At 37.4% G+C, this 12,292-nt stretch overlaps 1 protein-coding gene across 2 annotated transcripts in view; it reads right to left on the reverse strand.

The window, feature by feature from the left end:
• LOC149203780 (uncharacterized) overlaps positions 1–12,292 on the reverse strand; it is a 70,310-nt gene that overhangs the window by 15,595 nt on the left and 42,423 nt on the right. The window contains exons 2-7 of one of the 2 annotated variants that reach the window (XR_016253969.1): positions 7,151–7,257; positions 6,882–7,026; positions 4,516–6,795; positions 4,299–4,383; positions 3,799–3,928; positions 3,476–3,534 (exon numbers count right to left, since the gene is read on the reverse strand). Coding sequence is in view for 1 of the 2 variants with exons in the window: in XM_089403551.1 (XP_089259677.1) it covers positions 3,476–3,534; positions 4,299–4,383; positions 4,516–6,795; positions 6,882–7,026; positions 7,151–7,257 (2,676 nt within the window). In the remaining variant the exon portion in view is untranslated. The remainder of the gene's footprint in view (positions 1–3,475; positions 3,535–3,798; positions 3,929–4,298; positions 4,384–4,515; positions 6,796–6,881; positions 7,027–7,150; positions 7,258–12,292) is intronic. The other variant, XM_089403551.1, reaches the window with a different exon arrangement.

The raw sequence follows: 12,292 nt of genomic DNA on the forward strand, positions 1-12,292 counted from the left end.
AATATTTGACAAGTTTTCGAAACTTCACTCAACCAAAATTCTTCATATAAAAATTTCATCCATCTAATAGAAAATGGCCAATAAAATGGAACAAACAAACTATGGCAACTCAAAAATGCGATAATGGAAATAAGTTCAACTTTATTATATTAAATGGATAGGGTTCACACGCAGATACAAATTGAAATAGCTAAGGTAAATAATTTGGCCTCCAAAATAATTTGCTACAATGTTGAAACCAGACCTCCAAAACTGAACTGAAAATTGATAACTGCACCTATGAATTTTGAATGAATTCACAAAGGGATGAGGTGAGTTTTTGTCCACTCTCACCGAACCACCCAAGGGTTCCTATCCTGAAGTTGAGAACCAGGTTCTCAAAATCTCTCACAAAGAAAATACACAAATCCAAGATGTCCCAAATGATCTCATCCTCCTTTCAGAGACTCGATAGATAGATCTCCAATCTTCTAGAAGTATTTCATTTTGATTATTTTAATATTATTCTAGAAGCTCCCCCTTGACTTCATCTAAGTGACTTTTTAATTTTATTTTATTTTACTTAAGTCACGTTTGGATTTTTTCCTTCAATTAATCCTTTTCCCCTTCCTTTATTTAATTAAGTGATTAATAAAGGTCACTTTTAATCCAGGAAAATGGTAAATTGCCCCCCATACTTTCTTTTGTCGTTGGAATTCACTTCTCATCATTTCATCTTGTAGATCTTCTTGTTCTGGTTCCAACAAGCTATTACACGAAGGTGTTCTCTCATATATTCCTCCCAAAATGCCACCTTAAGCATAATTAATTTAGGCTCAATAATAACCTCGTTTTATGAGAATTATCGAAATGCAGCAAAACCAAAAGAAAGTTCTGTGGATGATAGAATACATCAAGCGAACATTGTTGGATCCCATAAAACCCCTCAAAACACCTCTGAGACCTCCAATTTTGTAATCCTGCTCCTATGGCCCAGCCATCACATACCTTGGAAATCCATCTTGGTTGTACTATAGAGGAAACTGAAAATGGGAACATTACTAATAAGTTGAAAGCTTTTCACGTGTTTCCCATTAACACCATCAATCAAATTATCCCACTGAGGTACCACTTTTCTTAAGCATAATGCTCCAATTAAACTGATACTAGTTATGTTACTCAAATAATTCTTGTATCCCTTTCTTCCTCAAGCTACCAGAATGATTGTATATCTACAGCACAGAGATTTCATAATTATCCTTTGATTGCTTTTTGCCTTTCCATGCCTCTACCATCTAGCATGATCCAATCCATCCACTTGGCAAGCTTTGATTATAAATGTTTCTTTGTCATGGTAATATTAATCAAGGTATAAGCCCATTGATCTATCAAGGTATCAAAAGAGGTTCAACATATTAGATAGACCGATGAGCATTGACTTCGCCATCAATCCAACACTTATTCATTAGCCCATTAATAGTCTTCAAGAAAACCATGTAGTAGTCAAAATAGCACGATGTCATATACGTGATGATTTGACTTCTCCAAATGTGCATACACATTCCATCCATTGATTGGAAGCTGGTACATGTGTGTTTCCTTTGGTTTGTGCATCAATTCAACTAGCTAGAGCATGTCGCTAAAATTGCAATGTAGCATGTGTCATCCTACCACATCTACAAGTATAGTTTTTCCTTTACCAACATGCATGGGCACAATGTACACGTGGCATGGTTTCATTGTTCCATGTGGTTGTACCTAATTGATCCTTGGAATAGTCAAGACATCAAGCTATTAGTGTATCAACATGATCATGTGCCACATACTTGAGATGGTCTAATAAAGATTGACTCAATGATTGGGCCAACAGAGAATAATTTTTTGAAAAATAATTCTTTGGGACATCAAGAGAGTCAATGTATGGAGTAAAGAAAAGAATACATTGGATAACTCCAGGGCATTGACCCGAGGTCCCTCTGACATGATGGAGACCCACACTCGATTAAATCCTAAAACATAATTAAAAGCCTGATCATGTTTGATTCCACATTCGGGGTGAAGTAAACAACTTCGCTTCCAAGACATAACCAAACCCATTGAGGTAACACCCATTATCTAACACTTGGAAAATTTCAAAAGAACAATAAACTCTGCAAGGGCACCTACAATGAATAATGAAAACCATGAAGCTAAAAGTCGATGTCAAGCACAACTGACATTAAACTTAAGGCATTAATATACCTTCCAAAATCACCATGAAACCTACAACTCTTCCACTTACAATCATATTCACGACCAAAGCAAAATCCTGAAACCTTAAAGACCTACAACAGAATAATCTTTCCATCTATAAATGGGGCTTTCTAAATAAATTCAAAGTTTCAAACAGGGACAACAAAAAAGGGGAAGCAATCCTCTATAGGTGTTATGCAGTATATCAAGAAATTTCCATTATGGTCAAGAGTTCTAAATCACTATTGCTATCATCTGAGAACTAACTTCATGAAGAACTTCACTGAATACTAAAGTGAAAAATCCAACCATGTTAAAGGACAACTAAGCAACAAGGAATTTATCAAGATAAATCTGACTTTAGAAGATCTATAACACAAGTTCTATTTTCGTGACTTTGAAAATCAAGCCCTTTGCTTTCTATTCTACCACAATTCTCAGAAAGTTCGCTACATAATATCAGTTGCTCAGCAAACGATTCTAGTTCTACTCAAGAATTACATGATATGTCAAAGATGTGTTTCCAACCAGCCCTGAGCTTACAAACAACCACTCATCTCCAGCAAGTTAGCTCTGAGAAGAGACGTTTAGAAAGGTAGAATAGGCCCCAGAAGTTATTTCTTTTACTTTTCCATTATAGAATAACATAATAACCTCACAGAAGAATTTTCTCAATAAGTTGCAAAGACAAATACTGCCCAGGAAGAATAATACAAGACAATTCCCAAGATTAAAGCTTTCAAAAGCAATATATAGCTTCGCATTGAGTCTCAAGAAGATTATGCCACACCTTGATAAACCTCGAGAGATCCTGAATCACTTTTGAAGATGCAAGGATTGTAAAACAAGCCCAAAGATCACAAATAGAAAACCAAGACCCCAAAGACCATATAAAAGACATCTGTCATTTCCGACATTAGGCTATTCACACAGTTATAAGCAAAAATACTGAATTATAAACAAGTTTATAGCATCAGGTTATGAAGAACTATCATCAACTAGTAAACCAACGAACAAAGCTTTTGTGTATCATGCCTGTGCACAAGACTCTTACATAAAACATAAAACAAGTTGTGGACACAATTGAAAAATATGATATAAACATTATCTCCAAGGTTAATAAATTGGAAGCAAATATTATCTAGTGTAGTTTAGTAAAACAAGTACAATGACTAAACAGAGGATTGAAAGAATAAACAGATCCATTGAACGTTATGGTAATTGAAATCAGTTATTTAACATTTTAAGACAGAAAGTTACTAACCCAATCATAAGCAATTGTTTGGTTGCACCAGTGAGCTAGTGGCGGCACAAGTATTCGCCCTGCATAGAACTTATTAATGTAAGAAGCCTCAACAAAACTTTATTTATTAACCCAAAGAAATGACAGCTATGCTAGCAGAGTTTAGAAATGATTCCATGGACATAAACAAAGTTCATACTAATTGTTTAGAAGACGGCTAAGCATTCTATAATCTACATTTTCGACCATTTCCAATTTGCCATCACCAGATTCCAGTAAGGTAATATTTGTTAAAATCAAAATTTTGGCAATTGCTATTTCCAATGTAGAAATGAACTCAGCACCTTTGAAAACCACTACTGCAATGAGATTGTGCACTCTTAACATCTGATATCTGCAATTCCATAAACCTAAAATGATTCTGGCCAGATTTCAAGCCAAATATGCTGGTTTCCTTCACATTGCTTTGAGTGGCTGGAAAAGGGCCAATTCGTAGCACATTTAGACTACAGAAATTGTTTACCGTTGTCAAATAATTACAATCCCAGTAAAAGTGGGGGCAACACGGTGGAGTTAATTAAAAAATTGCAATGAAAGTCAATGAAATTTCAGGATGTGTTAAATCCAGATGTTTATATCAGAATATCTGTTCATCATTTGAACAACAGTAGTCCAGACTCTCTACATGTATTGTCTGTAGTCAATCATTACTCTGATACTAACAGATATCCTCCTACAAAATCTTAAAATACAATATTTGTTGGAATTGCCTACTTTGTTCCGAATGCATTACAAGATTTACATGTAATTTAAAAATGCCAGAGAAAAGTTCCAGAAATTTCACCAGATCTTGAAGTCTTTAAGCCAAAAGCTTTGGACACCTCTTCAGGTGTTGTTTGTACTCGGGATGGAGGAAGAGGGGGTGGAATCTGCAGAACATTGTATAGACAAAAATGTCCACAAGTATCACAACCAATAATTAGAAAAAAGTAACATATGAACATTGAAATGAACCCTGACTGCAACCAAGCATAATATGCATTGCATACACGAGAACTTACCTTTGAATGTGAAGACTGTCTTTTACCAATTAGAGTGCTTGTGGTTCTTTCTGTACCATTCTTTTGAGTTTGCAGGCTATCTTTATCCTTATCAATAGTTTCCTTTACAAGGTCGACACCAAGTTCAGTGTCATGTTCAGCAGACATGTCATGTTCAATTTCAACAGCTACTGGGTTCAGATCACCATCCACAATTTCACTGATATCATCAAGCTTCAGCTTTAAACCATCCTTCATTGTTATCTCATTACACACAAGCCCATTTGAAACATTACACATGAGATTTGCATCCCCTGTCCTACTTTTACTTTTGCCTTCTCTCTTTGTTTTCGTCTTGTTCACAGCTTTCTCAACTCTATTGACATCATTATTAATGTGACTATCTCCTGATGAAAAGGGTATATTTTCTGCAGAAGAAGATGAAACGGGTTTCTGGAAATGTAAAAGACCAAATTCTGCCAAATTCTTTTCTTCAGCATGCACTGTCTCATCTGTCCCTTTGCAAGCTTTATCTAATGGCGGACTTGTAGGAGTAATTTCTTGATGCAACTCCTCGCAGCGAATCATAATTTTAACATCAGAATTATTTTTTCTACCATCCATCACAGTGGCTTCATCACATAATATGCCCCTTGAGGCTTCAGAATATGCATTCCTACTATTTCTGCTTCTTATTGTATTGGATTTACGTGGTCTCGCTCTTCTCTTTTTGGAACCAGTGACAGCAAATTCTGAAATAGGAATTTCAATTTCTCGGGTCCGTTCTACTGGAATAGAATTATTAATCAATTGCTCCAAATGCACCTTGTTCTGGGATGATTGCTCAATTTCCTGCTTATCAGCTCTAAGATCAGCATCACCCTCTGAATCAGGGAACCTACCAATGGTCAGGTTTGCATTGCAGTCTCCGATGTTCACAGTTCCTGTAGACTCTACCAATTTGGCTTCATTAAGAGAACCCACACAGTCAATCTTTTCTTTGGATTCTTTGGTCCTCTTATATCTTTGTGGAACATTCTCCTCAGTTTTAACAGGATCTTTGCCTCTTCTCCTTTTGGGGGTAATTTCCTGACGCAACTCACAGTCAGTCATATCTTTCAATTCTTTACCATCAGAATTATTACTTATGCCATCCATCACTGTACCTTTATCACATAATACGTCTGCTGATGCTTGAGAATACACATTCCTGCTATTAGTATCTGACTTACTTGGTCTCCTCCTTTTGCAACGAATGTCAGCAAATTCCGAAATATGACTTTGCGACCCTTCTTCTACAGGAGTACAATTATCAATTAATTGCTCCAAATGGACATTGTTCCAGGATGATTGTTCAACTTCCTGGTTATCAGTTCTGTTATCAGCGTCACCCTCGGAATAAGGTAACTTGTCAATGGTCTGGTTTGCATTGTTTTCTTTTATCTTCACAGTTCCTGTAGACTCTATTAATTTGACTTCATCATGAGAACTCCCACCCTCGATCTGTTTTTTGAAATATTTGCTCTTGTATTTTGGTGAAACATTTTTCTCAGTTTTTACAGGACCTCTGCCAACATGAAATGCTGAGAAATTTGGAGATTTCGTCCTCCTTAATTCACAGCCAGAATCTGTCCATATATTTTCATGGTCTACTTGTACATCACTGTCCACATCTGATGACTTGAGTCTTGGAGCTTCCTTTTCTACAAATTTACTGGGAACACCTGGGGACAAGTTAGCTTCTGTTCCTTTCAAGATATTAGGATTGTCCTGTGATCCCACAAATTCTTTTCCAGAAGCTGTCAACTTATCTTCTTGGACTATCTGTACATGACTGTCCATGTCTGAGGACTTGAAATTTAAAGATTTATTAGGTGCACCTGAACTCAAGTTAGCTTCTGATTCTTTTAAGATATTAGATTTCTCCTGTGATTCCACAACTGTGAAAAGCTTTTCAGGCTTGTCTTCTGTGCTTAGCTTGCAACAAATAGATTTTTCAGACAATTTAGCAGGCTGGGAGTCGTGTCTTACTCTCTTACTGCGCCTTAGTGAGGATTCCCTTCGAGAATCTGTTCTGGACAAGCTTTGTTCTTGTTCCAGTAAATTTGATTTGCCAGTCTCTGTGCCATCAACCTGTACCACTGGGCACTCAGAGTCAGGTTTTTCCACTTTTTCCTTGCTTGCACAATCTTCTGTATTGCTAGCTGGTAGAATATGCATATTGAAACTTGGTTTCCTATTGGATATACTGATAATATGGTTCCAGTTAAATGGAAAACCATGCAGGAATAAATGGATTACCTGATGAACTATGAGTTAGAACATAGAGTAAGTAATCATCATAAAATACCCCAAACTAAAAGAGAAACAGAAATCATCTACCATACTTGGAAAGGAAAACCATTGTCATTAGTGCATTGTTCATCTATTGTACCCATCAGGAGAACATCAAGCCCATCAACCGTCCTCAGCTTGCATTTCTCTAGACGGGATTCTATAGGTGCTGTCCTAAACTCCTCACAATCCAGCAAACTGTAACAATGTAAACCACATAGATGAATATGGATAAAAATTGAAAAAGGTGAAGATACACCAACATAGCCTCCATAAAACAGCTGACCCAGCAACCAGCTGAAAGGTTTCCTATATCTCTTACTCTGGTGTTGTGTACCCTCCAACAGCTACTTGTTCTTCATCATCAATGATGCCATTCTGAGGACAGTTTTTAACCACCCTAATCAAATACCACTTGTATAAAGTAACCTGCATAAACAAAATAAAAATACAATGCAATCAAAAGTAAATATGTGAGTTAGTACCCTAGCAATATTTGCTTTGAGAGATCAAAATTGTTCAAGGATCGATACTAGGTGCAAAGACAACTGCAAGGAATCTTTCTGACAAGATAAACCACATTCATTTATGTTATGTACCAGAATCCATATCTGGTGTTACGTCAACCAATTAATAACAAATTATTGGCACATTAAATATTCTGAATCATGTTCCTAATAGGAATAATAAACTGTTAAAATTTGGGTACTACCTCACAAGTGGTTCCCTAAGGCTTTGATCTTAGGCATAGGCAAAAGTGTCCAAATTTATTTTTACTTTTCTCCTAAAGTGACTTTATAAGTGGTAAAGTTACATTCTAATTTAAAAGTGACTTTACAAGTGGTAAAGTTACATTCTAATTTAAAGGTGACTTTATTAAATTCAATGAAAAATTAGAAAGTGAAAAGGAGACTATGGAAATAAAAGGCTAAGTGGATTTTTATTTAAGTGGGTGAGTTAAAAAATAGAAAGTGAGAATTAAATGCACATTTATTCTCATCCCTAGATCTAAATGAATCTATGTCATTAGATCTTAGGGTAACCCAAAAGGTCATTTAGAGAGTTAAAAGTAGAAAAGAAGAGGAAAAAATCAATTCATTCTTTCATGAGCATTTCAGAGAAAGAGAAGAGAGAGCAAAGAAAAAATTTCTGGGCAATGAGGAAGTGAAGGAGAGCAGCAAGAAGACATTTCAACAAAATATGGACAGCAGAAAGGCACAGAAATCGAAAAAGAGGGACAGCACAAAAATTGAGGAAATGGGACAACAACAAAGGCACAAATTTCGAGGCAGTCATACTGCTGAAAGCCGTGCAATCCATACAGTTAGTACAAGTTCTGCACACATTTTTCGAGGCAAGTTGTACAACATTTAATGTTGTTTTATTGCTGTAAAAATTTATGTTTTGTTTGTTCGCTGATTGGCACAATTTTCGAGGTGGAGTTCAAGCACGAAATTCGAGATAAGTTGTAATTTGTGATTGCTGGAATTTTTACTGTGTATTTCAATTTCTTTGTAAAAGCATTTTCAGAAATAAAAAAAAGCTCTCAAACTGGTTTTCCCCAGGAGTTGTAAGGGGTCTTTCCAAGGTCACATTGACCAAAAATAACTGTGTTATTTTCTGTGTGTGGCTGTCATAATTTTGCTATGTTTTATTTCTACAATTTCAGCAGTTGTGAAATCTCTAAATTTTTGTTTTCAGAAAAATATTGTCATTTCCAGATTTTAGGATTTTTATCATGCTTGGATTTAAAACTAAATGCATGGAGTGATAAAGAAAACTAACAACCAGAGTGGGGGTTGAGATTTCTTCATGGTATCGGAGCTTGGTTTGCTGAAAAGTGCAGTTTGGGACAGCAAAGTGAAAATTACAGCAAGCTGATTTTTACACAGAAAACAGAAACCTTTACCACAAATTTGAAAATTGAGTTTGGTAGGACAGTGAAACATGTCTTTGGGTTTTAGAATTGAAGACAAGTTGGATGAGTAAAACAACTACAGTGCATGGAAGGAAAGAATCTTGAGCATCTTTGAGGAAGTAGAAGTTTGGGGCATTATGGTAAATACCACACAGAACCCAGTTATAGTACTTGTTGACCCTGTACAGTTCGCAAAGTTTAACAAAAATAATGCTAAGGCAAAAAGATTGATTCTGGAAGGAATCAAAGACCGTGTCATTCATCATGTGAGAGGAAAGACTTATGCACATCAGATGTGGACAGCCTTGACCAGTCTTTACCAGAGCTCAAATGAAAACAGAAAAATGGTCCTAAAGGAGAAACTAAAGGCCATTAAAATGGCTAACACTAATAGTGTTACAACATACCTCACAAAAATCACTTCAGTGAGAGATGAGTTGGCAGCCATAGGTGAGATCATTGCACCCACTGAGTTGGTGAGAATTGCTTTGAATGGTCTTCCTAAGACTTGGGAGAATTTTGTGGATGGCATTGTTGCACGGGAAAACCTTCCGGATTGGGAGAGGTTGTGGGATGATTGCATTCAAAATGAGATCAGAAAAAACCATTTTGAGGAAGCCAAACAGGTGGAGGAGGATGACAATGTGGCATTGTTATCAAGAGGCAAGAAGGGCAGAGCAAAGAAGCAAGCTTCCAACGGTGGAGGCAAAGGCAAAGGTAAAGGCAAACAGCAAAACAAGGAGAAAGACTATTCCAAAGCCAAATGTTGGAACCGTCAAAAGTTGGGACACTATGTTGTTGTGTGTCCGGAGAAGAAGAACAAAAAAGGGAAAGACAAACCCATGGCAGCTTCCGCAGAGATAGCGAGCTTCTCAGAAAGCTTTGTTCAGGAGTTTGGGTTCATAGCTTGTGAGGCCTCTAGTGCAGGATCCCCTGCCATGCAGGTTCAGAGGGAGTTTGCATTCCTTGCTACTAGCAGAGCATCTTCTAGCATTTGGTATGTTGATGACAGCATTATTAGAGCAATTGATGTGGGAACATTGACATTTGATAGGGGACCCAAACCTCACTTGAAAATATCAGATGTTCTATATGTGCTTGGAATGAAGAACCTGATATCTGTCTCAGCACTTAAGGACAGAGGGTATGATGTGTTGTTCAGGAGAGCGGTGGTGCTTATATATGCTAGGGGAACTCCAGCGTCTTCAGCTAGAGAGATTGGTGTGCACAATGCCAAGGTGTACAAGTTCTCATTCCAGCCCGTGATGGCATTGAGTAGCAGCACCCGTGACAGGACCGACAACAGATCTAGCAGTTCAGAGTTGTGTGAGATTTGGCACCGCAGGATGGGGCAGATGTATCATGGGGCCTTGAGTACATTGCAGGAGATCACCACTGGTGTGCCAGATTTCAGTTCTGATCACCTTGATGTTTGTAGAGGATGTGCTATGGGGAAGTAAACCACCTGAGCGGTTCTGTGGTTACATGGCATTGGTAACAAGCATTGTTGACTCTAAGCCTTCTAGTTATGAGGAGGCAGTCTGCCAACAGGTCTAGAGAGAGGCCATGATGGAGGAGTATTCTTCTATTATGAAGAATGATGTTTGGGAGGTAGTGCCAAGGCTTGAAGGTAAATCAATTGTTACTTCCAGATGGCTCTACAAGATAAAGCATGTTGTAGATGGCAACATCGAGAGAAGTTCAAGGCTCGATTTGTGGCGAGAGAGTTCTCACAGGTAGAGGGAGTTGACTATGAGGATACCTTCGCTCCAGTAGCTCGATATACATCTATTTGCTCCATTATATCGATTGCAACAGAGATGAATTGTGTTGACCCTGCCGCCTACACCTACCTACAAGTCAGTGAGAAAAGCCTTTAACCCCACAAGGTGTGGTTGGTGGCAAGGAACTCAGAGAAGGGGTTGTCACACTAATCCCGAGTCTCTCCGTTTGAGCTATCTCCTAGGTTAGCTAAGGGGGGTGGTCCCTAATGAAAAGTTAAGTTAAAAAAGATGTGAGTTTCTAGGAGAATTGTTAGAGTTAAATAGATTATTTATTTAAGATTTATAAGAAAACCTGATATGAGCAATAACCATAAACACATAAGATAAGCATGAAATACATAAACAACCAGTGCCTTCAAAGTACTGCTCTTTAAGAAATGAATTTTTTTTTTTTTTTTTTTTTTTTTTTTTTGCTTAGAATGAAGTGAAATGCTTTCAAATGAAAGCCCAAATAAACTTAGACTTGGGTTTCCAAATCGAAAAAGGTTACTTAGTTTATGCTTCAGCTCTCTTTCTTCAAACTTGAATTGCCTCCAAGAACACCTGTAGGAAAGCAAGCAAAAGAGTTAGCATACAAAATATATGATATTTTTTCGAGATAGAAAAGAAGCAAAGGGCTCATGAAACCCCCTCTTAAATAAATCTCTTGATGTCTTATGAGATTGTTGGCTTGAACAACTTGTGGGATCTTTGATATCCTTGGAGGTGACTATTCCAACCGAAGAAGTCCTCACACTCCAATAGAGTTGGCAACCTATCTTTTGAACACAAAAATGTCTGCAAACCAATTGTTAGTGCAAAAGAGACTTGGCATATAAAGACCAAGTTGAGCTTGTCATTCAACCGAAAATAACAAGCTACAACAAGATCACAAAATATGCCAAGCCCAAAGGAGATTTGAGATAGTTGCAAACCTCTCCTCCCTAGACAATAATGCCCTCAAGCAAATGCACAAAAAAAACAACTAGATAGCAATGTAAAATCAAATGAATAATAACATCAAATGACACAGGTATACCTCATCAACCAAAGAATGCACCACAAGAGAAGCTAGTAACCCCAAAAACTTTTATTTGTTTATATGAAAGATGAATACAAAAATCCAGCAGAGGCTCCTCAAGCCCAACAGCTCGTTCTAAAAATACAAATGAGAGCTCAAGACTCATATAAATAAGAAAATGGGAGATGATCCCAAGGAAAATTCCAACGACAAGTGGAGATGGATTGACAATCCCAATGTAGAAAATCAAATCACAAGTGACAAGATGATTGGCTGTAGGTGGCAACCTTGACTCCTTGACTGTCCATCGAATATCTTCAAATCTGTTGTGGGTGGCATAAAAAATGGGCAACGTATCCCTTTGCTAGCATGTGTGCGCATCTTATTATTGCCAAGTGTGAAATCTGTGGAAACGAATGGGAGCAATATCCCACAAAATTAGCCATAAATCAAATACAACGATCATGTGCCCCACGTGTACCAAATCAATGCCAATCAGATCTGTGTGTTATCATCAACATATGGCTGCCTTTAACTGCTGCGTATGATTTAATTTGTTGGTAGTGTATGTCTTTGGTGTGCATGGAATGGAGGGGGGCAAGAATTGTCCCATGTGGCAGAGTTGTCCCCACTAAAACTGATATCAAAACATGTGCTGCGTTATTAACTTTAGTTGCTGACTGAGTGGAGTTTCTTTGATGGCAGCGTACATGAGACAATGCTTTGACTTTGGATTTTATGGCATGTGCATATTTGCCCTTG

The sequence above is a fragment of the Pinus tabuliformis genome, chromosome 2_1 (assembly GCF_031772625.1).
Source record: "Pinus tabuliformis cultivar Carrire ecotype Pingquan chromosome 2_1, CPIR1, whole genome shotgun sequence".
Lineage (NCBI taxonomy): Eukaryota > Viridiplantae > Streptophyta > Pinopsida > Pinales > Pinaceae > Pinus > Pinus tabuliformis.